Source organism: Haliaeetus albicilla, chromosome 19 (assembly GCF_947461875.1).
Source record: "Haliaeetus albicilla chromosome 19, bHalAlb1.1, whole genome shotgun sequence".
Classification (NCBI taxonomy): Eukaryota; Metazoa; Chordata; class Aves; order Accipitriformes; family Accipitridae; genus Haliaeetus; species Haliaeetus albicilla.
In genome coordinates this window covers 12,412,455-12,438,477 of record NC_091501.1, presented here as the reverse complement: position 1 = coordinate 12,438,477, position 26,023 = coordinate 12,412,455, and the positions used below count along the sequence as shown (strand labels likewise).

The following is a 26,023-nucleotide window of genomic DNA, read 5'->3' as shown; positions in this document are numbered from 1 at the left end:
ACAGACATGGTAACATTTTGCAACATTTAAGCAAAACCTGCTAACAGTTCAGAAATTGCCATTAACAGATGCATATTATGTAAGTGTATACAGATTTGCAGATCCTTAAGATAATCAGCCTGGATTGCTGAAGCTTTTAATAGCAATATTTGTGGGTTATTGTTTGTATGTCATTAGTCTTTGCCAGGATAGAAGCAGTCAACATACATTCAGATTGGGGTCATAAACTTGCCAGCAACAGTCAGCAAAGCAGAAACAAGTCACAGGGTTACTCTAAGAGCGGAAAATGTCAAAGGAAAACTGGGTAACACCATCAGTTGGATAGTCTTAAGCTATCATGAGACGATATTAATTGGCCAAATAAAATGCACATAATTGTTGGTATCTGCTTTGTTCTACCTTCCATTTAGCTCAGCATTCCTACAGTTGTTTCAGATTGAACCCAAAGAGATCAGTATTCCTATCCTTTTCAAATCCTTCGAAGTGTTGGTAATAAAATCTCTATCACTTAAATGAGTTTTTCCATTTGTAGCTTTTTGCTTTCTGTTGCTAACCCCAAATCTGCTATCAGAACCCACTATATTCAACCATCCAGATGAAAAAAGATGATCCAGAACAGCTAAACAGAAACAACAAAGCTTCTCCCTCATATAAGGGGTCTAATAAAGCTTATTTTCCACACCATCTGCTATCCTAAAGCAGAAAAATAGCAGTTCAGCAGATAGGTATTAAAAGTTTCTGTCAATGACTGCTTATTAACAGAGGCGATAGGATCAGAACCATTCTGGACTATGGCTCAAAACATAAAATCTACATCACAAGTTATCAGAGCTGCCAAAGCTTCCTCTTTGTTTTAATCTTACTGGTAATGTACTAGGAGTCCTAGTAACCACTTGCGAAATTAGAAGACTTGAAAAGCACCATAGTGATCCTGTCCTGAGAACAGATACACCAGAGAATCAGTACCCAGACTATTGCCAATAGATGAACCACATGATTTCAGAATCATGTTCTCAGGCATGCCGAGTACAAAAAGAAACAGCATCCCCTACACTAAAACACACAGCCCTGGGCAAGGCATTCATTCCAATGTCATTGACACATCACTTAAAAGCTCACAGATATTTTAGTTACAAGGTATATGGCCATCAAGTTTAAACATACTTTTTGGAGGATTTCTAGATTCTAAGTATATAGGTAGCATTCCCAAAGATTCTGCGTTGACCTAAAATGATAAATCTAAACTAGCAAGTTTGTCCCTCTGAGTAATTTAAAATAAGTTATCCTTATAAAAACTGTATATTGCTTTAGATATATATTAATACTTAAATAGCTTCTGGAAGACAAAAAAAATACCAACACCAGTCCAATTTTTAGCAGGTTGCAGTTTCCTTTGCTGAAAACTGAGAGCATGTTAAATTGCTTGTGATCCAGGCAAAGTAACACACAGTGCTGCATGGAATTACCCAGGCAAATCTGGAAGCGCTTTAGAATAATCTGGGTATGTGGAATGCACCTGTCATCACCAGGTGAAAAAGATAACTGGGATAAAGTTCAGAAGTATGTTTGAGAACTGAATCTGAATTCTTCTGGTCACTTTATTGTATCCCAGTTTTACTCTGGCTTATTAGAAAAAAAGATTTGGCAACATCTGTGGTGATCTCCTTGTTGGAAGGATCTCCTTTTGGGTTAAGAGGATAGCATCACATAGCACAGGACATTATTAACACAAAGTTTATCCTTTGCAGCATGGAGTTAAGGAGTATTCTGCAGGTTATGCCCATAAGACAAGTAGGGACCAAGCTCCCCCCTCTCAAAGATGACTTCAGGTGAGCCACAGATTCAATCCTAGTCACTTCTTCAATTCCCCCAGCTCTCCCAAGGGGAGTAATGAGGGCAACCAAAACCACACATTGAAAAGTGCTGGTAGGACAATTTCTAAATATGCTGAGGAAGCTGGAAATAAGGTAGAAAGAAGGACATCTGTAGAATCTTGACCAGAAACATTCTAACACTGTTTAAGGTTCAGTACTTAGCCCAAATGATTCTCAAAATCAGCTACAAGAAAGTCCTGAGGACTGTAAGCAGCTTCCACAAAAATACTTATGAAGCCAGTATAAAATTTGAGTCTCATTCGTTACGATGAGAATTTTAACACTGTACTTGAAAAGATCTTCAGATGGCTCATGTTAGATAAAAGCCTTCAATTACTCTGAGAAATCGATTTTCAAGCAGCACTACAAATCCTGCTATTTAGAACAGGAACTGTTTCAAGTATACTGGAAGAGTATTTTTCCAGACATGGTATACACATGTCATGATCACGTTAAAACCATGGAATCATTATCCAAAGTTTTAAGAGTCAAAACCAGTAACTTTCTACCATCTGCTATTTTAAAAAAAAGAAAAAAACACAAACCACACATGCTCTGCCAACAGAAAGTCCTATGCCCAGCTGCAGAAGCACTGCAAACTTGCATGATACTTATTATTTTTCTTATAGCCCAAATGTTACAGCCATTATGTAGACTAAGACATGCTTGAAAATGTGAACTTAAAGATTGAAACAGAGAAATACTAAACTTTTATTTCAACTCAACCATTATTTGGAAGAACCAACTAGTGATCTCAAAAAAAAGGTTGCTAATCTTCACAGGAAATTAGTGTTTCTGAAGAGAGGCGTGACAGGAAGCATCAAGGCTGCCACTGCTTAGCACAACTTTGTCACATGCAGTATGAAGAACCTGGTGACAGTAGGAGCTGTGCTGTTTAACAAGCTGCTGGTATGAAACAAACAAGCAAACAAAAAGACAACAAAATAAGGAAAAGAACATGTGATCCTGAGGCATAATGCTAACCAACAGGTACTGAATCTACACTGCCCCATGCACTACATCCATGGAGACTACCACGGATCTATTACTGCTTGTTTTATTTATTACTCTGCTAGACAGCTCTCAAACAACTCTATACAGGATGTCTCCATGGAGTTTTATCAGGTGGGGTTTTTCTCCCCTTTCAAAGAAAGATTATAGTCCTGATACTTTTCCTTAGCCCTCAAAAGTTTAGCTATGAAGCTAAGTGTTTTTATTTTAAACCACAACAGCCCAAAACAAATCTCATTTAAGAGATTTAATTCTGGAGCTCTCAAACCCACCCAAACCGACAAATAAGAACCTGTTTATTTCCATAAGAAATGCTGCATTTTCAGAATGTACTTATCCGATTATATTTATTGCCTCGCAACCAACCAGTTACAAATTGAACCACAGCTATCTCCGAAAGTGATATCCCTTTGAGGTAAGATTATTTTCCTAAGTAGAGGTCTCCTAACAGCTGCAGCTCCAGAATGTACTTTAAAGCTCCCTTCTCTCTTTCAGGGTCACCTTTGTAAAGTCTGAGAGAACCTGACCACTGTTTATACTTCTGCAGGTAATTAGTCTGGCTCCTTTCCCATGTCATTTATCAAGTTGTCAATTGTATCAATTACAGCACAAACACTCAGGAATATGGCTGGTTTTTGTTCTTTGGCCAAAGGAGCAATTTTCACATAAGAGATTTGAAGCCAGTGAGTACCAGTAACTTGTTCTACCCTATGACATGGAAAACCAACAGAAAATTTAGACTTCACTGCACAAAATTTCAAGCGTCCTACGTGTGCACACCTGAAGACACCTGGAAATGCAGTGTAACCTCAAAGTTCTATAAACCAATTACACACTTACAGCTTTACAGCTTTTTGCTTACAGTATTTTGGAATTTGTAGAGCTGAGAACAGAAATAGAGCAAATAAGGATAGAATGATGTTCACAGATATTGTCACATGGCTTTATTAATCTACATTTGTGACAATTATGCATCTGACCCAGAAGAAGTCATGAACAGGAGGCACACTGCTGCTGTTACAGTGGCTGTAGCCACATATAGTTATGCTCACAGACTAGTGGAGTATTTTAAACACTGATGTGAAGTACAGGGTAGGCATGGGAGTCACCATACTGCATCAGACTTGAGCTTGATCTTTCAGTAACAGTTTTATAAAACATATCTTAAAATATTCAGGATTAAACCACAGTTAGAGCTTTCAAAGAATGTATGTTTGTTTCAAGATGTTGACTATTCCTCCAGAACTAGCAGAATGTAATCATTTCCCAAAAGCACTTGACAGACATGCATTCCAGGTCCACACTCCTCAGCTTCCTCTCACTGCACAAAGGTTTTCATCTGGTTTTCCATTTTGCTTTAATGTAGCTATACAATTGTACACCAGAGCTAGCACCTTTGCAGTCAGGCCTCCTAGTGAGCAATATGCAACCAGCTTTAAAAAAAAGACTACAGGATGCCACAGTTATGTGATACAAGACCTTTTTTGGTTGTCGGACTTGAACGTGCAGCTTCTGAAACGTTCCCAGCTCAGTCAGTCCAGAAAGCGAAGAGAGTTTTAAGAATTATACTTTGACTTCAGTAAGCTGTTACTTATCATGGTGAGCCTGCAGTGGACTCTATACTCGCGTATAGAAACTACATTGCATTGTTGTCTGCTGACCTAAAAATCAGTATTAAATATAGCTTTAAGTCTACAAGATAGAGATAGGTATAGTTAAATCTGAAGTGTCACTAGAAGTGAAGATATACAGCATATCCAAGCAACTTCCTGTACTGTGAGTTTTAAGTTAACTTCTATACATTGTCACACTCAGAAAAATTCTGACATATGGAAATATTATTTAGCACTTCACTACTTCCTGTAATAAAGTGACAACCAGTTGCATTATTTTTACCAGAGTGCACTACAGAACCTCATGGTTCGCATTTGGTTACAGCATTATGTTTGTTCTCAACTGTTTTTTCATTGCTACTGCCTATGTAAAGAAAAATCCATTTCTAAGTTGGAGTATAGCCTATATACTATAGACACTTGGCCTATAGTTAACAGTCTGCAACAGAATTGCACACACGTAACCTACATCAATTTATTACTCAGATGATTTATAACTAAAGGTAACCAAATTCACATTCAGCTTCCCCTCAAAGTAGTAATGAGTACAACATACTCTTCTTGCACAACTTTCACCTCTCGAACTCATTCCTTACCCCCAGAAACTCTAGCTCACTTACAGGCAGCCCATAACCTCTTTTTCCCCTTCAGCAGCTCACATGTTAAGCACAATAACCTGACTAACATTGCATTGAAGCCAGAGTAAGAATGGCAAAGTGACATATCAGCAAGAAGATGCGTTCATGAACTGTAACTGCTGACTGACCAACCTACCCTTTCTGTCAAAGAAATACAAAGGACAGGAGTGATACAGCACGTACCAGACAAGCAGTGCTGTTCTCCAATGCACGCAGTTTACCAGGAATGCGTTTTCAACTAATGCAAATATCTTTCTAATGAGTTTCTAAATCATGCTTCCTTTAAGAGAAGACACTGTCCAAATGAAAGAAGGTAAGTCTTCAAATGCCTGACAAGCACACAGTTCAAAAGAGCCCAAGTGACCTCTGTATCATCAAGCACAGTTTCATATTTGAAAAGTTACTAATTTGAATGACAGAACCCAGAGCAATAATTTTAGATACAAGATTTTGCAGTCCAACAAGTGACTGCACCAGCCTGTATTGTTCTGTAAAGCAGAAATTAAATGGCAGTCTTGATTTAAAACCAACTCAAACTGAAACATGGACTCTGAGGATGACACGTTATCCCTGAGATTTGGCTTCTACAGTCAACTATGTGATTCTTGCTACCTTCGGCATAAGAACGTTACTTCACATAGATAAACTTAATGCAACAGGAAAAGGCATCACATTTTAGCCACAATGTTACCTGAACTCTACAGCGGTGACAAAAGCCTCACTGCTCAGAAATATAGTTTAAAAGGACTAAGCAGTAACATGATTGTACAGGAAGCTCTTTTAAATTAAAATAGAAAGCAGCAGCAGTAACCACTTTTGCCAACTTAGACCTATTTAAAACCATTAAAGCAGTAACCCTAACTACTACTGCACTCAATTTATGAGATGTGCTAATGACAACAGTAGGAGGCACACTTGACTCAGAGTAACTAGAGTCAAGATGAATATATATGCAATGGGAATAAAAGTATTTGAAGACTAACACTACACTAACAATTTTCTTGCAGTTATTGAAGCTGAGCACTGGCCCCAAGCAGTTGCTGCTGAGCTATTCACAGCTCCACTATGCTGACAGCAGGGCAAATATTTCACATTTAAATACCTGTACCCAATATTTAAACTACATTAAGTTACAATTTGCTTCATATAGACAGGCCACAAAGTAAACTAGGACAGTCCATCAGTCACACTTTTGTTAGGATTTTGTTACACATCTATAAGCAACCTTGAAACACTCAATTCCTTCAAATCAAATCTTCCCATCTTCCACAGATCAAGAAAAACTAGAGTCTTGGCCAGGACCTCCCTTGCTGGAGATACTAAGAACACCATTAGGTCATCCACAGAATTTCAGCTCTTTCTCCTTCTACTTCCTCCATAGTTCAGTATATCAAGCATAAGGGGCATTACAAGGCAGTTGAAGAGCCTTCTTAAGGATATGGAGCAATATTCTTCATAGTATCATCAGCAACTTAGGAACCCAAGCTGCATGTGATAAGCAGCATCCAAACTCCCTTTGAAAGGAAGCATACTGATATTCTCGGATTTTACACTTTATCACTACAGAGCATATACATAAAAATTAGGTATAGTTGCCTTCTTCAACATTAAAAAGTCATTCTGCCAGAGACCATCACAAAGTCTTCTGTGTTGCCCTTGATCCACAAGACTCCTACTACAGAATTTGCTCCAATATTGAAACACTGTAGTTTAACCGAGCTGAAAGCAGCCGGCAAAAAAAGCTTCCTTCCAAACAGCAGAGATTTTAAAGAAACTGAAGCATTCTAGGTATGCTAGAAGAGCCTTAAAAGAACATACACCCGAAGACTCTGCAAAAGTATGAACTGTTCTCGCCCCATTCTATTACACAATTTGCAATGAGAAACTGTGATACACCTTTATCAACTCTGGATAAGCCATGAGAGGAACAACTTTGCGTAATCATGCTAAGCAGCCTCATTCCAGCAGCACTACAGTAGCACTGTTTAGAAGACTCTAGAGAGGTGGAACACCTAGGATACCTATGCTTGCTAACATGAATACAGAGAAGAAAAGCTCTGCTATTGCTAAGGAACATTATTTCAAGACAGTTAAAAGTAACCATCCCTTAGTCATGGTTAGTGTAATATAGCATGGAAGAAAATCATTCATGTTTCCCTAATAAAATAATTATGCTTTGAAGGTTCACCAATCCTCAAACCATGGCATTCTGGAAAACCAATGACATCTACATTTCAGTCCATCTTTGTGCATCCAGATAGCATTTTGATACAAATCATGCGTAACGAATACTACTAACCTGTCAACAATTATATTTTCCTAGAGAAAGAAGAGGATGTAGCCATGATACCAATAAATACCAAGTTCCTCCTTTTATTTCTAGACACAAACAATAAAACAGGACTTAATCTTAAAATATTCTACTAGCTGTAGAGTCTAGTTCCTTTAGCAAATACTTTTAACAACTATAAAATTTATATTGTTGTTTCAAACTTGTCATTTTGTACGCAGTCTCCTTATGAGAAGAAAACTACAGCCTTCAGAATAATTTAACCCACAAGGCACTCATGTCACGTAGCTAGCCTCCAAGCAAAACATCAAATATTTCCCCCTTAGAAATATTTTCATTCATGCTTTTTGCAATATGCCATTTTAAATACTACTCATTCAATTCTTCAATCAATTGAAAGCTCAGAAACATGCCCTTTATAAATAAGCTTCTTTATTAAATTAATTCAAAGAAGGTGCTGCTTTAGACAGTTTGTCCACATGGTACTGATGACGATTAAGATACTTCATCAGAGGCAACGTTAGCGAAAAGTGTCTAATGCCAAGCTAACATTAGTTTCTGATCAGTAAGTAAAGTGTGAAGATTAAAACATATTTCAGGGGTTAAAAGTCAAGTAACTCCAAAATCACAAAGATTAAAATTTCAAATAAAAGTCATATAATTTTGTGGATTATTAATCTCCTCTCAGTTCAAACTGCACATAAGAAGCTTAAGCAGAGCCCAACACTAGATCATTTCACTTTTTTAATTTAAAATTAATGCTCAAAAGACCACCACAGCAAGTACATAGCTAGCACAGAGGAACAGGTCATGCTTAAGGGTCACAAAGAAAATAGGAAGCTTACTTCCACAGTCAGTAAACACTGAATAATGGCACTAACATAATGAACCAAGGTACTGGTACAATGCTTGAGCAATCATCCAAAACCAAATATGAATACAAATCGACAAATCTCAATAAATTCTCTCAGTTTGACTGAAATAGATGTAAAATTTCTTTTTGAGGGAAAGAAAGTTTTGGTGCAGTTACTGCAATCAGTCATTTGTGAGCAGCTAACTGCTTAAAAACCCCACAAAGACTTCTGGGATGTTGACCCAATGCTCTTTTGTCTGCCTGAAATTGGATGGGAACACACACAATAATAAAGCCATACTACATGAACCCCTCTACGAATTGCACCAAAACCCAACACTAAAAAACAAGCACTACCCTTTTAATTTCACGCTGAGGCTTTGAAAACAAACTAGTACACCAGGTATTTGCTCCTGGTACTCCAATCTCTTCCCACTTCTTTTAATGTTGTTGCACAGCAACCTGCGCCTCGGTTATACAAGCTCCGACTTGTGTGGAACTACGGGTGTTCTTGCCATCATTAGACTGGGCTTCTACAAAACTCTGGCGCTGCTCAGGCTAGAAACTTGGGAGAAGAGTAGTGTCTTAGTCCAGTTTAATCCACCAGTCATTTGGAAAGGTTAAACTTCAGGGGGGGTTTCTGAAGCTTCAGAAAGGAGACAATTACTTTCTTCCTTTACTTGTGCCTGTGTCAAGTGTGAACCCTACAACTTAGAATTACAAAAACAGCTTTGCAAAAAACTAAACGATGTGATGCACTGCATGACTTCATGTATATTCTAGTTATCTCCTACAAGAATCCACTGCCACAAACATATGAAATGTCTATGAATTTCAGTATTTTTCTCCTAAGAAAAACACATAAACGTATTTTGAAAAATTAAGGCTAGTTCAAGTTGACATTCACTTACACATTTTCCCTCAGCCTCCCAGAAGCTGTGTGCAAGTATTCTTACAATCCTCCAAGCTACCTTTTGGAGGCGTAAAATGCAAGACACTACAAGAAACAGAACTGTAGTACATTTCCTGATGATAAAGCTAAAAAATTCTTCAGAGAGCAGAGTATTTAAAAGAATTAAAAGGCAAACTGACTCCAAGGAAAGGCTGCACCTTTCTTCCAAAGGAGTGCCTCAGGTAAGGTCTGCAGTTCCCTGCCTGAAAAAAGCAGACCTCGAGTTGATGGATTTTACCTCCTTCAGGCACAACAGCCTAGCACCTGGGGGAGTGACTATGCTTTGGTAATTCACCATTTTTATTTATTTACTTTACCTGCAGCTCGCACCAGGCGACTTCCACAGTGGTATCCGTATCCAGTCCTTTATACACAGTTTTGAAAGAGCCTCTTCCAATCTCGATGTCAAACTTCAGGAAGCGGCCATCCGGGGAGATGCCCACTGCCTTCGTCTCAAGCTCTTCGATGTCCTCCTGCTGTGTTCTCCGCTCCTCAAATTCCCGGCTGGCAGTTGACGCGCTGCCAGTGGCACTGGTGGGGGGTAGCGCGGTTGTCTCGTCCTCCTCCTCCTTGGGCAGCAGCGGGGCGGCATCCTTCGCGGCAGGGGGCTCCTGAGCAGACTGTCCTTCGAGGGGAAGTGGGGCAGGCGGCGGCGGCTGCTGCAGCAGCGACGGAGCCTGGGCGGCGCTGACAGCGATGCAAGAGGTCCGGCTGACACACTCGGGAGGAGAGACCAGCGGAGCAGCGCTGCCTCCCGAGACAGGGGCCGAGGGCGCTGCGGGCTGCAGACTGGGTAGCTCCAAGGCCGTAGCGTTGGAGTCGCAGATCACGCTACGGCGGAAGAAGCGGTGCTCTGTGGCTGCCGCCCCTCGGCTGTCCTTGTCCATGGTGTGGCGGCGGCGCCGGTACTCCTCGCTACGGCCTCCGCTCCCTGCTCCGCCGCCTGCTCCACCGGTCCCGGAGGCTCCGTGGTCGGCGGCGGCTCCCAGCTTCTCCCCGATGGAGCTGTCCGAGCTGGAACCGTTCTTGGGCGGCGGCGGCGGAGGAGCCAGGAAGCGAGGGGCCGGGGTGCCGCTGTCTGCGGCGCCCCCCGACATCATGCCCCGGGGGAGCGCTGCTAGGGCGAGGCGGCGGCGGCGGGGGGTGAGGCGAGGGAAGGGGCCGGTCACTGAGCGGGGAGCGCGCCTGTCCGCGGCTGCCGTTGCAGCTGCAACAGAGGAGGGTCCCAGGGGCTCCTTACGGCGGAGCTGGGAGGCGGCTGCTGGGGAGGCTGGGCCGGCGGGGTGGGTCCCCGGTCAGTGTCTGCATCCATACTGCAGCAAGGAGCCGGGCAGCGGGGCCGACATGGAGCACCAGGAGCGGAGACGGGGCGCGGGGATGGGGAGGGCGAGGGGCGGAAAAACCCGAGCACCGGGCCCGGCCGGGGAGGGAAGCGCCCCGAGGCAGGCCCCCGACTGGGGAGAAGCCGGTGCCTCGCCCGGCTGCTTTAAGGCGAGGGGAGCGCGCTGCAATTATTCCCCGGCGATGGAGAGAAAGCGGAGCAGGTCCGGGTGCCCCCCGGAGCGAGGGCCGGCGGGGAGGGGAAGAGAAGGGGCCGGGAGGCGAGGTAGGGCGAGGGGGGCAGGCCCCGCACGCCGGCCGCGGAGGAAGCTGCCGCGCTCAGTCACTCGCACCGGGCGGGGGAGGCCTGGGCAGGCCCCAGCGCTCTCACGCCGCTGAGGGGGCAAGGAAAGGGGGCCCGGGGGCTCAGCCCCGCCTCACAGGGGCGCCCATGGCGGCCGCGGCCTCCACCTCCCGGCAGGCAGCCACCGCCCGCGCGCGGCCGGGCCGGGCCGCGCTCCTCTCCAACAGCGGCCGCCGCCGCCGCCTCGCACGGAGCCGGAAACCCTCCTCCTGCCCCCCGCCCGCGGCTCGCAGCCTCTCCTCACCGGAGGCCGCCCGCCACCGCCACAGGTGAGCCGAGTCCGGGTGGCGCCCCGCGCCGCGGCGGGGAGGAGGGAGCGGGAGCCGCCGCGGCCGCCCCGGGGACGTCTCCGCGCTAAATGGCGACGGGAGCCCGAAACCGACACACAGGAGGAGGGGGGAGGGGGGAGGGCCAGCGCCGCGGCCACGCCCCCTTCCGCGCCCGCCCTGCGCGCGCACGCGCGCACGCCCGCGCTGGGGAAGCGGCTCGCCTTCTCCCCCCCCCCCGCAAGCTCGGAGAGGTGGCAGCTCCCGTCGTGCACCGCGCCGCCCGCGGAGCATCACGGGAGTTGTAGTTTCTGCCGGCGGACGGACGCCTGGCCGGGGGCAGCTGCCCGTGGCTTCCCACCGGGGAAGGAAGGAGGGAGGCTCCCGGCGTGCCCGGTAGCGCCGGGGGAACCGATGTGGTGCGGGCGAGCGAGGCTGCACCCCAAGTCCTGCTCTTCCTAAAGCGGGGCGGCGGCGGGGCGCGCTGCCGCCCCCTCCTCCGCCCGCCCGGCCCTCAGGGCGGCCTGGGCGGGAGCCGCCGGCCGGGGCGGGCTGGGCCGCAGGAGGTTCGGGAGGCGCCGAGTCTGCTGCCGTTGCTTGTTTCTTCAAGTCCTCTGTTACACCTATTTAATATATTAAATATTTAGCTTCGTGTTTTCAAACAGCCTTTAAATTTATTTAAAACTGTGGGCAACGGTAACTCCGTATAGATGAGTACTGTATGGACGAGGGAGGGTTTGGGTTTTTCCTCAGTTTAGGTCACCTGAAGAGACATTAATTGGCCAGGCAACCTAAAACACAAATAACTGCCATGTAGATGCGTGCTCTCCATTATTTAAAAGAAACAGGATTTGCAGCCTTTGCCCTGAAAATGATCATTACCCTATGGCCATTTCAGTCATGAGTGCAGCTGGTGCAGTTGAATCAAGGCTGTACAGCTGCCAGAGGAGCAGTGACAGCCCATGCCAACAGTGACACAAATCAGGAACTTTCAGGTTAACAAAGCATTGGCATACACGAGTCATCTAGTTTATTTATACCATGTTCCTCTTTCGTATTAATAAACTAAAGCCTGGCACTTTCCTTCTTGTGAGACCAGTCTCTTGAAGTCAGCAGGAACGTACTGAAGGAGGAGCAAACGATTTGGTACCATTGCCTTTCAGGCAACTACAAATCAAAAGTTATGTTGAGAAAAAAAAAACAAGTTAGGAAATTTCCCTTTGCAGATAATACATTCCCAGCAAACACACTGGCATTTCAAATACTTTTTTAAAAGTTACTTTTAAACCAGCAGTTTAGAGGAAGTTGTGTGTTGCTGCTGTGAGGCCTTAACTCCCTCTGCACAACGTAACACAAATGGCCCTTTCACACCTCCACAGTCCCCAGCCACAAAATACCAACCCGAGCAATTCTCACATACTTGTATTCCTCACATATAAAATCTAATACCACACATTAATTGGAATACTGTTATTTTCTGTACATCTTTCCGTACTACTTCTCTTTGTAATGACAAACAAGATGATACATTCTTCACAAAAAGGACAAAACGCACTTCGTTGTACGACATATCAGTAAAGGCTTCTGCGTGGCTTAAACACTCTAGAGCTTGCCTTCACTGAAAAAGTTAATTTAGTTAGTTTATTTGTTAGTGTGCCACTTGAACTGCATTGGCACAAGAGTAGACACTCTCCAAAACAACGCTGAGCTGAACAGAGTATTTTGATGAGCAGCAAAGAGTGACGGGATCAAAACTGATTAACTCGTAATTCAACCTGCCACATCGCCACTGCACTGCCAGGACCAGCGGCACCAGCCATTGACCATCAACATCTCCTCCAATACCAAGCGTGGTTCAGCTTCACTCAACGCTTAGCTACAGGTATTTGCGCATCTCTCTAGACACCAGAGTGAAGATTCATTTGTAGTATCAGCAGGCGTATCCATGCTAGCTTTATACTGTTAAGAGTAGTAGGACACAGTAACAGGGCTCCAGCAAGGGCTGGCAACCAACACCCCATTACCTACCCTGGTCTGTGCCACTCCATCTTCACCACTGTTGTTGCCTTCTGGAGCTACATTAAAGCAGAGATCTGCTTTCCTCCACTGCCCACTGCATTTTTACTGACCCTTTGGATGGGATAAGTAGGAGTAGATAGCAAACCTTGCTCCAGCTTGATGCCTAATGTAACTTCATGAGCTTACACCTAAAATAATACAGGGATAAATCATTCCTTGTGGCGTAAGCCTACAGAGCTGTTAGGTGAATTCCACTTGCATCATCAGTAGTCTTTGGCAAGCAGCTCCAAGGTCCATGCCCAGCCACGTACGGTATGATCTACTGCAAAAGGTAGATGGGCTGCAGCTGGGGAACCACCGCCCTGTGGCCTACACATGTGGTTTAAATGAGACCTCACGTGTAGCCCCTCTCTTACTCAAGTGCCTTTCACCCATTGTTCTTAAATATATTTTCCTTTAGTTAATTAAGTAAAAGCTTTGCAAAAGAGACCTGCAGCCCAGCAGTGCATAGCCACAGGAGGCCTGAGGCAGTCTTCTACTAAAAAAATTGTGGTAATTATGTAAAAAAGCACCTCCCTAGTGTCTGATCCAGCACATTCCTTAGTACACTTGAAATTTAAGAAGGTTAGTCTGAGTCCAGCGTGTTCAGTGCGAGGTCCCTAACACCCAGCTCTTCTCACTGGCTCCTCTTCTGGGCAGAGATAGGTTTAGCAGTTACCCCGGTGGAAAAAAAAAAACAACTGAGCAGCTGACCTGGAGGTGGGAATGATGGATTTTGTCTTCTTTGGCTCTGAAAAATGAAGTGGAATGATATTGGCAATTATATTTTATGTGGGTGTTGTTTTAATTTTGTCATTCTAAAAAAAGATGAATGTAATAAAGAGTGTGGGCTTGCTTTCCCTTCAATTTTATTTCTTTTAATCTGTCAAACTGTGTTTAGGCTAAATGGAAAATTTCAGTATTGCAGAAAGATTTAATAAAGCATTAAAGTAAATTCTATATGTATTCTATGTTTAGAAACAAGTAATTAAAATAGTTTTGGTGCCAGAGTTCCTCAGCCAATTAAAAATATTTCTTTCACCCGTTGCTGTAAGAAAGAGCCACAGAAATAAGGAGCCTGACTGTATTTGAGAAATTACAGGCAAAGAGACTTAAACGATCTTTTGATTAAATCCAAAGGGCTGCCACTTGACACAGTAAAAATATCCTCCTTCTGTCAAGCCTCTTTTAGTTTCAGTCATCTTGCTTGGAACAGTAATAGTTTAAAAAGTTACTCTGAATGAAGTGTGATTTTGAAGTTGACAGAATCAGAAACTTTTTTTCTGTTTTGCTTTCTCCAGTGAAATTTCATTCACTGTTGGCATTCATGACCTGCCCATGTGACAAAGTATTAATGTGAAACAGCTATTCTCTATTTTCTCTTATGCAATACATTATGCAATACGGAAGGCTATGCCATAATTTTGATGCATGTGGTTTTATTCCATAACCTAAGTGCTTTTCAAAGCAAACTGTTTGTCTCAGTTTTATTGCACATTACCAGGCTGCAGCTACAGTGCCATATAACAAGTGACAATCCAAATTTTTCTACCACAGTTTCTTCTTTTTCCTTGACATTTCTCGAATCTAGGCTTCTGCCACAGTGTTCGTTTTTGTTTCTTAATGCTGGAAGTTAGTGAAACAAAGTGTTTCAAGACTGCATGCTTGAGAGTATTTAACTTTCCAGATATTCTGTTTTGCTTTGGTTTTCCCCCCAGCAAATCAAATTTAATTACAAACTTCTTCTAAAACCTTACATTTCTTTTATTCTTTTATCTTTAGTGAGGTTTTGTACTTGCAAGTAGCTCTGGAAGTCAGGTCAATTATGAAATCATTGTAACCATCTCTAGGATCTATGGGCAGTTTAAGTCTTCAGACTCTGTAGTAGGTGATCCATCAGATGATGTTGGACAGTGAGTCCTGCCAAAACCTCTGAACGTGGGTAGTCTTTCCACAAGCAGGGACCATGGGAATTGAAAAAGAGCAAGAACTACAAGTCTTACAGGGCTCAAAACTAAACATCCCTCTTTGTGCTCTCTTGGTTTACAGAGTCTGCTAGTTCTGCAGGAAGACAGGTCCACACTATGGCCAGGACACCTGAGCAAAGTATGAACTCTAACTAAAGGACTAGTGAAAGAGGCAGCCAGACTGTATAAGAAGGACTGAATCCAGAGGTGATGAATTTATGTGACATTTCTTATTTATTGCTTGAGAAAATCTCAACAACCCTGCACCATAAAACTGGAGCATAGCATGTGCTTCTTCATCAGATTGAAACCTACATTTCCCTTTCACCCACCCATCCACCCCCATCCTAGCTACTTGAATAGAAAGCATAACTCTTTTTCTTTCACTTCTTTCACCATTCTCTTGAGCTGCATTAACAAACATATTCTAGCTACATGAAAGTAAACCAGTGAGAGAACCAGTAGAAAGATATATCACTGGTTTGTTACCTGTGTTTTTTAATGACCAAAGTACTATTTTCTGTTATATTAGTAACCATTTTTAGCCTAGAGCTCATTGTAGGCTATGCTGCTGGCTCCCTGGTTTTTTCTATCTAATCAACTATTGTATTTATTATTAGCACATCTGTTTATCTATTTACATTCTCCAAACATAATCCATTCAGATAAAGTCAAACAGGAATGTGAGAAAAGGACATTTAAAATAACTCAAACACTGAATTTTATCAGAGATGAGACTTAGTTACTGTTCATGCACTATTTCAAACTGTATCAAGCCGTAATGGCAGGTGCTGTGGCCAAATTCAATGTCACTCCTATTGGGGGCAGAGGAAAATCACTGTTCACTTCATTCTTTATGTCATCTTCATGGCTATTCTTGCAACGTTTCTTTACAAAAGTTTGTGAAGTAGTCTAACAGTGACTAAGTGTTGTGGAAGCATGTATATTTGCTGAAATCAGCATTGCATTCTTCCTTTTTCTGTGTTTTTAGTCATTGCTTAGGATGCCTCATTTATCTTTTTTCTCCCTAAGGCTTTAGGGAATTCTGCGCTTCACAGCAGTGTCATAACACTTCTAAAGCAAGCACAAAAGCAGGAGCACTGCTTTAATCAAGAGGAGCTGTTTGATGAAGGTGGGTAGAGGGAAGTGTGAAAAAAGACGGTTTGCGACTGAATCTGTTAGTGATGCTGTGCAGCAGTCAACTTGCCCTGCTTGCTGTTCACTGCTCACAAGCTGATGAAAATCAGTCACTCTCACAGCAGGTCCAGTTCTGCTCCTCTCTACATCAAAGTACAACAATATAATACTACTCACTTCAGTCAAAGCAGGAGCAGGCTTATAGTCCAGCATGAAGAACTTCCTCATGTCCTTCAAGAGCAGAGTCTGATCCAAATGCAAAGCATTAGTCTGTCCTTGTGTTGTTTATCCTGGCTCCGGTACTGGAAGGTGCTTGTCATTTCTGAAAGGTGTTTTTGAGCATTCCTGAAGGATAATGAGTGCTCTCCATGGCCACCGACGGCAGGGAAAGCAAGAGCACTCAGCCCCTCACGGTGGGGCTCAACACCTTGCAGCATCGAGCCCTTGATAAGGCAGGAGTCCTGAAGAAAAAAGGAACATGTGATCATTTGGCTGAAGGGAGCAATATAAATCTGGAGTAACCTCCTCAGATCTCTTCTCTCCTTGCAAAATACTTAGCGCGAGGAGTGATTGGCACGTTGTGCACGTTGAAGAGCTCTCCGCTTGCGGACTCAGCTGGCTCCTCTTGCAGTCTGTGGGGACCAGGAGCAAAGGCACAAAGTTGAAATGTAACAAACGCATTGTGGCAATTCGCAGCTGATGCATGGCCTACCCTAGTGGTTTGTTAGTAGTGAAAGTGTTTATTGATGATATAAGCACACTGGTATTAAAAGTGACTTAAACCTCCTTACCTGAATGACCTCTGCTACACAGGTGCAAAGTTTTTACACTCATGTAGTTTCAGTGGTGTAATTACAGTCTAATGAAAAAATATCCAGCGTAAACAAGCTCTTGGGGACCACTGCCAGATGACACAGGTCAGAGCAGCTCTCATGTTGCTCAAATCCATGTACAAGGCTGGGCAGAGAATCAGGGAGCTGTAGCTGCCTCGCAGATAGTGCTAGATCTTTTGCTGTGCTTGATCTTAAGTGAAACACTCCAGGGAATCTACTTCATGTTTATCAGAGATCTCAGGAGGCTGATGAGTGTCTTAAAGCTCCAGGTGAGAAGGGATGGGAGATCCAAGTGTATTTGAAAACTGATAGAAACTAGACAAGGTCTCAGTTTCCTTTGCATCCATGTGATACTACCTAAATGCGGACAACCCTGATAGGGCTGTCAGAAATTGTTGATGAATAACTCCATCACAAAACACCAGCCTCTCAAAACTAACGAGGTACACAACGACTCGTCAAGTAGCCTCAAATAAAGCAGAATGGAAATTAGTAGTTCAACTGTCCTTGAGATGTGACAAAAATGTTTTTAGAAGTATTTCAAATATATATATATATATGAGACAGCTCTATTTTAATGTCTTTCTCTGAGAAACAGCTTGCCCAGTTCATCTATCTCTGATACCAACACAGTGATTCTGCTGTTTCAGTCCTGAAACATCAGTCTCTTAAAATATTTCTGTTTCGTATTCTTGTTCTTTGAAAACAGCTTCCCCTTCTTATACATCCCTCCACAAACTATTAACTGCCACCGATAGCTGGAAAGCAAAGATGTTGTCTTGTGGGGACACAAGCAACATCACACTAAAGACCAGACTATGAAGTATAGTAGGAGTGATGTCTTTCTGCTCGGACAACTCCTCAACTGCCTTAGGTAGGTAGGACAAAGCCTGGGGAAGCAGTTATGTTTAGATACGGCCATGGCTTCAAAACTTTCAGCTACACAAAGATTAAGTAGACAGATATTGTCTACAGCAACATCAGTATAAAGGACAAATTATTAAAAATTTTTAATGAATGAAACTAATTTCCTGTAGTTTGCTCCACCCTTTTGGGGATGCAGTTCTTAACTTCTCCTGGTGCCTGCAACCTGAACCATGAGCTGTTTACTCCCCGCACCTTGTACCCCCATCAGTAGCCTCTCCACTGTGGCTGGAGACAGGCACACAAATGTGCATTGTCAGGACCCAAATCTGCAAACATTTCAGCTGCCAAACAGTACTTAGTCCTATGAACAGTCCTATTGACATTTTACATTGCACACAGCAGTAAGCGTCTGAAGGAGCAGACTCAGTGATTATGTTATTACAGGTACAGCAGTTAAGAATCAAAACAATGCAGGTCATGGAAATGCAAATCATTCTGGTGTCTCCTAAAGTACTAAAAATCCCCAAATCAAACATCAGTACCTAAAATTAGATCCACAGTCAAGTGACAGAGATTACACAACATTCATTACAAGGTTTGCCAGGATTTTCAAGCAGAAAAGACCCAGAAGGAAATATAGATGCACTCATTAGGACTTCTAACATCACAGTGAGTAAATTACTTTTTAAAAACATCTTGCATTACAGGGAATATATAATCTCAGGGGAACCAGTCTCTGAGCAGCTTACACTTTTGGCCACGGCCCAAGATACCATGAGGCACAAATAACACAAATGTCTGAGTTTGTGCAAATTCTGTGCTCAGCATCTGCACGAGCTTTCTTCCTAACTCTAAAAAAATCCTAGCTGATGCTTTGTTTCTTTGCCTAAAATTCAAACATCATATATGTTATCAGACACATCAGACAAATTATGGTTATTCCTTGAATCTGAATCTTTTGTGTCCCCTCACTGCACTGGATATGTAACATAGCACATGGTAGATCATGTATTGACAGTCAATTGCAACATAAAACCAACAAAAAGGAGGACAATTACAATGCTGTGATGATTTCTTCATTATGAAGCCATTATTTACATCCTTAAACGGCCTGAAGTTCTGTTAAAATCTAGGTATTATTACCATACAGTTATTATCGAGGACTAGAAATGTCATTATTTGGGCATTGTAACAGTCTATAAATATTTAAAGCATTAAACCCCAGAAAGGGTTAATGTAATATAGGAAAGTAACATTAGAACTACTAGGGTGAATTGTGGAATGAAAAAATGGAAAAGTTTGAATATATTTGAATGTGGAATAATCTCCCAATAAGACAGAGATGATACTGCATTACTTGACATTGTTTCAGTGACGATCCCAAAAAAGCACTCAGAATCTACTGAGTTAAAACATGTAAGATGAGACACACATTAGAACATGAAACTCATTTCTTGTGCAAACTGCTATGAACAGAGTCCATCACCCTGATACTAAGACTAGTGAGTTCATCATTGTCAGTAAATGGTATAGTTGGAATTATTTGGTTGAGAAAAAAAAAAACCAACACATTGGTTTACATGTCTTAATTTTCACACCCTGAATATGGACACTTTCTTGGTCATCCACCCCTCCTGTTTCAAAACCAAGACATACACCCTCTTTAGTGCCTGTAAAACTGGTAACACCTGTACACAATGCCAGGATATTAAGCTGTTCATATCATTTTATCAATGCTGTTGAGATCTTTGTACAGAAGAGAGAAGTAACCACCACTGTGGTGTGGTTTCTGACCTGCTTGTTAGCAGCTCAGCTAACTCAGCTGGCTGGTTCAGAGTTTTTAAAAATGCAAGCTGACAGCAACATGCTCTAAATGTTGGACTAAGCAATTTCAGAGTGCATATTTAGCTTACTGTCTTGATTCCTTTTTCTTTCAAGTTTGCTTGATGAGAATGAAATATTTTGCCTTAAAAAAGCTGTTCATAGACAGACAGCATTCATCTAAACCTGTAGTACGCAATGCAGGCTCTCCTTGTGCAGAGGACGCTCTTAGTCTGGACACATGATATTGGGAATGCTAGAATCCTAACATAATCCTAACTACTTTCTGCTTCAGTTTCATTAAGCCCTCCCAAAGTAAGCCAAAAATTATATATGGGAACTCTCCTTGTTAATTCCTCTGTTACCACTCAGAAATTTACTCTGGGGATTCTGAGAACATTATACTTGCTCAGGATCTGTAGATGTCCCATATCCCTAAATGCTTCCCTCCAAAGGGGCTTATGTACATCCAGGATTTTGAAAGGACCAACACAAAGCTCTTCAGAGAGAGGTACAGTGTTCCGGGTGCTGCAGCAAGAGATGAGTAGGAAGTTCAAACATGTCTGCCCAAAAGAAAGTAGGAGAAAGGCAGCTCTCAAATTTCTGGGGCATTGTGAATTCAGGAGGAGGATGAAATACTGAGGCAGCAGGTGGGAAAAAAAAAAAGGTTAGTGAAACCTTTACAAAAGGTTTTGTATTTTTTCTATTTAGAGAATGTGGTTTTCATAGAACAAGTAAACGTCACCACTGACACTACATGGTTGATGAGCTTTCTGTCAGAAGGACAGAAGATTGCGGAAGGCAGACCACTGCACATTTTCATGATGTCTTGAGAAAGGAACAAGAAGAGCTTAGCTGAGAACAAGTAACCCACATTTCCTCCAGCAGTGTCAATTTTTAGCTTCCAGTCTAAAAACTATGCCTTTTTGTTCTTCACACTTACCAGCATAAAGTTGTCCCACTAACCCATTCAACCCTGTCCCTCCTCTGTGGTCCTCAAGCAGTTCACCTCTTATTCAGATCGTTGAGACACCCAATACCTCTCTCTCAGTCATCTATGGACTGTTTTCCTACCTGAATCCCAGATTGCACAATGGGCATGATTACTGCTTACCCGATGTTTGTTATAAAACCTGTGACAGCATTTTTTCCTCGCTGCTCTACAAGAGGAAATAGCATTTTATTTGAAATGCTGTGCTGAGTGTCAACATGAGAGGTGTTTTAAAAGAGCTGAGAAGTATGCTGTCAGGAAAATGTTTCCAGGCCTACCTTCCCTCCCACATCCAACTGTGTTGAAATAATCAAATGCTATACCACTTGTACCTGGGAAGAAGATGACTAACAGCAGCTAATTACTGCTCAATCTGTTGCCCTCAGCAGGTATTGGTCTGAATCACACCTGCTGGCATGGAGGGGCACAGTCTGCAGTGCAGTGCTCTGGAGGCAACTTAATTTTCAGGGTCTCCCTTGGGAGACAGCAACTGGGACAAGGACCCCACATATTAAGATCCTATCACAGAGGCTGCTGCCACCGTATCTGACTCAGCAGATGGCCTGAACACCCTGGCTCTGAGCCTCTCCGGGTCAGCCCCGTCTTGCTGGGGGCCCTGGACCAGCCCATGTTGTACCGCATGGAAAGGAGAAGGTGGTTACTAGTTTCTTCCTGCTCCATCCCTCTGCAGCAGAGACTGAACCTAGCTCAGTGGTACTGGATATTAGTTTCTGCTTTCCTCCCAGTTTGCTGCTGCAGTAGCAAAGAGTTGGCAGAGGGCCTTCTGTATCACATTTGATCTGTTGACACTTGCAGCAGTGCTGGACTCTAACGCTGTAGGAGTTTCCGTCTGGAGAAATATGGTAGCCCTTCCTGCCTCCTCATTCCACTCCCTACGGAAAACCTCCCTCTTGTTTTTCCGAATTCTGGGCCAAATAAAATATACCAAAATAACACTGGAGACAGAGGAGGAATCTCTTGCCTCAAACTTGGCCTCGGAGCAATATATGCAACCATTACTCGTCTCACAAGTGAAGTCACGTGGGTGGAATCCAGGCAGGGTTTCATCAGCAGGGACTGCAGGTTCACCCTGGCTGCTATGCAAACAGATATTGCCCTTGTTAGTGGTGGCCAGAATGACCACTTTTGTCTGTTTTCATGCTAGGTTGAGTTCATGAGAGTCCAGGCATTATACTCTTCAGCTGGCTAACTTAAAACTTTCTAGGAAAGAAAGGGCCAAAAGGTCTTGAACTGTGCTAGTGTAGCTGCCTGCTGGCCAGTGTGCTGTGACATTTCACCATTGCGTGGAGAAGAGGCAGGAAAGCAATACTTCTATCATCAGAGCTGTTAGAGATCCCGCCTCACTCTTAAAGCTTTCTGTTACTTCAGGGATGTTCTCCTGAGCAATCACGTAATTCTGCTGCACTCGTATAATGTATTCAACACCTGACACTTGAGCCAGAGGGTGGCTTTCTATAGCATAACCTGACCCCCACAAAGCAACCATTATTACGCTGTCTGTGCAGAGCACAGCTTTTTTATAGGAAACCTCTTGCGTGTGGGGCAGCAAGGCCCGGCACAGCGATACTCCAGAGCATCCTTTCTTGCTTACAGTTCCTCAGCATCATTCCAGGCTTGAGCCATTACATCATCTCACCATCAAAGAAGCTGGGATTTGGCCCAGAGCTGCTGATGTAGTCTAGTACTCTTCTTTACTTAGAAGTAAGATAAGCGTTATTATCAAGCTTCTGTCATGACTGTCTCACCTGGGGCACCTTTAACACATCATACTCCTGCACAGTTAGATTAATGGTGCAGTCCCTATGAGACAGACAGAGGGGGTTTCTCTAAAATGCAGCTTCTCTGTTTCTGCCAAGATGTGTGTTTGAAAAGCATATTACTAAGTAAAACCCTGTTTAATTTACCCTATCTTGTACGGATTTTCATCCCTGTGTGCAACCAGTGTCAAGACAATATGTCTGGTGATAATGAATAGCTGCAAACTGTGTGCTATAACTCAAGCTCCTTTTAGGGATTTTTAATTTCTTCCTGATTTCCATCTGCGTCCTGTTCTAAGAAAGGCCATACAGCTCTTCAGAGCCACCTATGCACTGGTTAGGTGAGATGCGAGTGTTTGAAGTAGCACTGTTCTTCTGAGGAAATTTCCATTTCAGGTATAGGCTGAGAACAGGATTACCAACTGGTTGTGGACGCTTCTAGGATACATGAACTTGAAGGCCAGAAGGGATCATCACCACTGTCTGACTGGACACCCTATTTAACCCAAGCTCTAGAATGACACCTGTGCCTTCACTCCCATATGATAAGCCTAACTGGCGGAACCACGTTGGAATCACAGAGGTGATCAGTATCTAAACAAAGTCCTGAGGATGCCCTTCTGCAGTTTGTCTCCAACCCTCCATGGGTGTTGTCAAGTCAGCTAGTACAGGAGCAAGCTAATTATATCAGGTGAAGTGCTCAGCCTCCATTTTCTCCTTCTTTCTCTTACGTTCCTCTCCTCATCTGGTACTGGTCTACTGTTTTCAGTAGACACAAATTGCTTGTAAAAATGTATATATCAAAATGGTTATCTTAGAAATAAGTTCTCCCTAATGGTCTAGCAGCCTCTCAGTGGCAGCATTATTTGGCAGATATCCAGGAAAGAACTTCGTGTCACTAGCTAAGCTTTCACACTTGACTGTAATGTGCTCTTGCCTTTATACAGAAACACTTAACTGCTGATCATGAGACCCTTACTCGTGGACCTACCAGTAACAACAACCACCTCCAGATCACAACAGTTCATAAAGTGTTCTCTGGGTTTCTACACAGACTTCAAGGTAACAATTGCATGAATGTTCATAGGATCACTGGATAAGCAACAAGAAGAATAATGTTTTAAAAAAATCAAATAACAAAATGTGCAGGGAATCCAGCACTAGTCCACCTTTCCTGCTACACAAGTCCTCCTTCTCTTGCCTAGCTTCTTCCTGCGTGAACTCCAGTTTTCCTCAACTAATTCCTGACAAACCACCTTGCTCTGTTTTTTGTATCCTATGCCCCACATTCTTTGGATTTTTCCTGTAGACGTTATGGCTGAGATTTTTTACTTTTTTGCTTCTTTTTATCACATCCCCTTGCTCTTGCACCCAGCTCCTCCTGGTTAACTGGTTCTCCACCTCTATCTGCCTTTCCATCCTGCCATCCCACCTTGGGTGTCATCACCACCTGCCCTCTCCTCTGAGCCTGCAAAGCCTCGTCAGCGGAGACCTTTAAGAACAGGTTAGACACACGCTTACCAGAAATAGCATAAGTACAGTTCATTCTGCCTTCGGGCAGGAAACAGATTAAAGGACCTACTAAGGGCCCTTCCAGACCTGCATCTTTCTGATTCTATTATCATTTACATTAGTGGGAGAGCAGTAATGGAGCCACACTTCTTGGCACAAATGTTTCCAAACGATTGTTATCTTGGCCTCTTGGGCTTGCAGCTGGAGCTCCCTTTTTGGCTGTCTGCAGGGTAGCACAGGCAGCAGCTAGTGCCAGGGCTCAGGCTTGCCATTTCAGCTTCAGTGATGACTTAAACATCTGAGCTTCTTCTCTCCATAAAGTTATCGAATTACTTTCATTTTCGGTCATTCTATGTTTTCCAAGTATAACGACCACAGATGCTTCTTATTATAGAGGGGTCTTTCCCTTGAACTTCCCTATTAGTCATCAGCTATTCCCTTCCACTTTTATTTTAGAACTTTTAAGGCAAACATCACTCTTGTGCACTAAATCTATGCAATCCCCACAGAGATCAATTGGACTGCAGATATGTCACTGAGAATAGTTTTGTTCTTTTTGTCGTGTTGTGTGGGGTTTTTTCTCATTGTCATGCCATTCTGATTATATTTGTATTTGCCATTTCTGGTAACTCTGCAGGTAACGTAGGCAGCATACAACACTCCACAGTACATCCTGCAACCATTTTGAGTATAACTACTCTTCCAATCAGAACATAAATTTGCTGTCAGGTGTGAAGGTAGGATATCCCAGTTATGGAATCCAGCCCTTCCAAAATTATTAATCTTCTCTTGTATTAAATTCCTTGGTAAATAGGTTTCTAAAGAGTAAAAAAATTGCTTCACTGCATGTAGAAACATTCTAGAATGAATACTGCCTTATACCCATCCAGCTGCAAATTGTTGTTATCTGTTCAGAACAATTAGCCTATTATCCTCTTAAAACCTGATACCAGCCCATCATCTTGGAGCCCAAACTATAAAGCCATCCATTAACTTCCTTATACTTTGCATCAGCCCACAAAAACAGCTTAGTGTTCCAGCATCCTTCACAATAGGGTTGCTCATTGTCCACTATCACCTTTTGTGCTAACAGTTCCACATTGAATACAAAAAAGAAGCCAAAGGGTTTGCCTGCGGTTTTCTATTATTTTAAGCACTCTGGACTGAACTTACATCAATATTGTTATTGGTGTACTTAAAATAATAGTCAGAAGAATAGATGAGTGGAAAAAGGTGAGGTGGTTTGGGGAGGAGGAGGAAATGCCGATGCTGCTGGAAAAACAATTTTTTTTAAAAAAACAGTGTTTCAGTGAGGCAGGTTTTACAACAAGCACCACTGACTTCTTTGGAGTTGCTCCTAAATTGTTCTAAAAGAACTGAGGAGAGAGTAGAAATTTTATACAGGTAGAAAACAGTTAAAGTATATAAAAAATTTCGAACAAATGGATCTTTGAAACAATCCGAAGTTTTCAGAACTGTGGTACAGATAGTCCAAATCTCAAGAGGCTTTCAGGCTTGTGTAACCCTCTGAAGTAAATCCACACAGGTCACTGGGCAGAGAACTCGGAAAAGGCATTTTCAAAACCAAAGGTATCACTACTGTATAGTTTCCTTAGAAAATTAGGTTGTCCCTGTGCTGTTGGCCAGTCTTTATTCACCTTTAAAGTATAACATGGTGTGTGCTTGTGGGCCGTAGCAATTAATTTCTTTTCCTTTTGCTTATTCCTTGAAAGTACTTCTGGCTAGCATTTATTCTGAGAGGAAATTTGTAAGTGTAAAATATGATTTGTTTTTTTAGTTGTGCTCTGTTTTGTTTCCTTACATTCCTTTTCTGCAGTTCAGTTTTTAAATTGTTTTTATTATCCATTGGATCTCTGT

At 42.9% G+C, this 26,023-nt stretch overlaps 1 protein-coding gene across 11 annotated transcripts in view; it reads right to left on the bottom strand.

Annotated features, from left to right (window-relative positions):
• The window catches only part of WNK1 (WNK lysine deficient protein kinase 1), a 107,349-nt gene extending 96,055 nt beyond the window's left edge, over nt 1–11,294 (bottom strand). For 6 of the 11 annotated variants that reach the window (XM_069807670.1, XM_069807673.1, XM_069807672.1 and 3 more), the window contains exon 1: nt 9,549–11,294. In XM_069807670.1, the coding sequence (XP_069663771.1) occupies nt 9,549–10,331 (783 nt within the window). In that variant the 5' untranslated portion in view covers nt 10,332–11,294. The remainder of the gene's footprint in view (nt 1–9,548) is intronic. The other 5 variants (XM_069807676.1, XM_069807679.1, XM_069807680.1 and 2 more) reach the window with 2 other exon arrangements.
• Nucleotides 11,295–26,023: the final 14,729 nt, after the last annotated feature.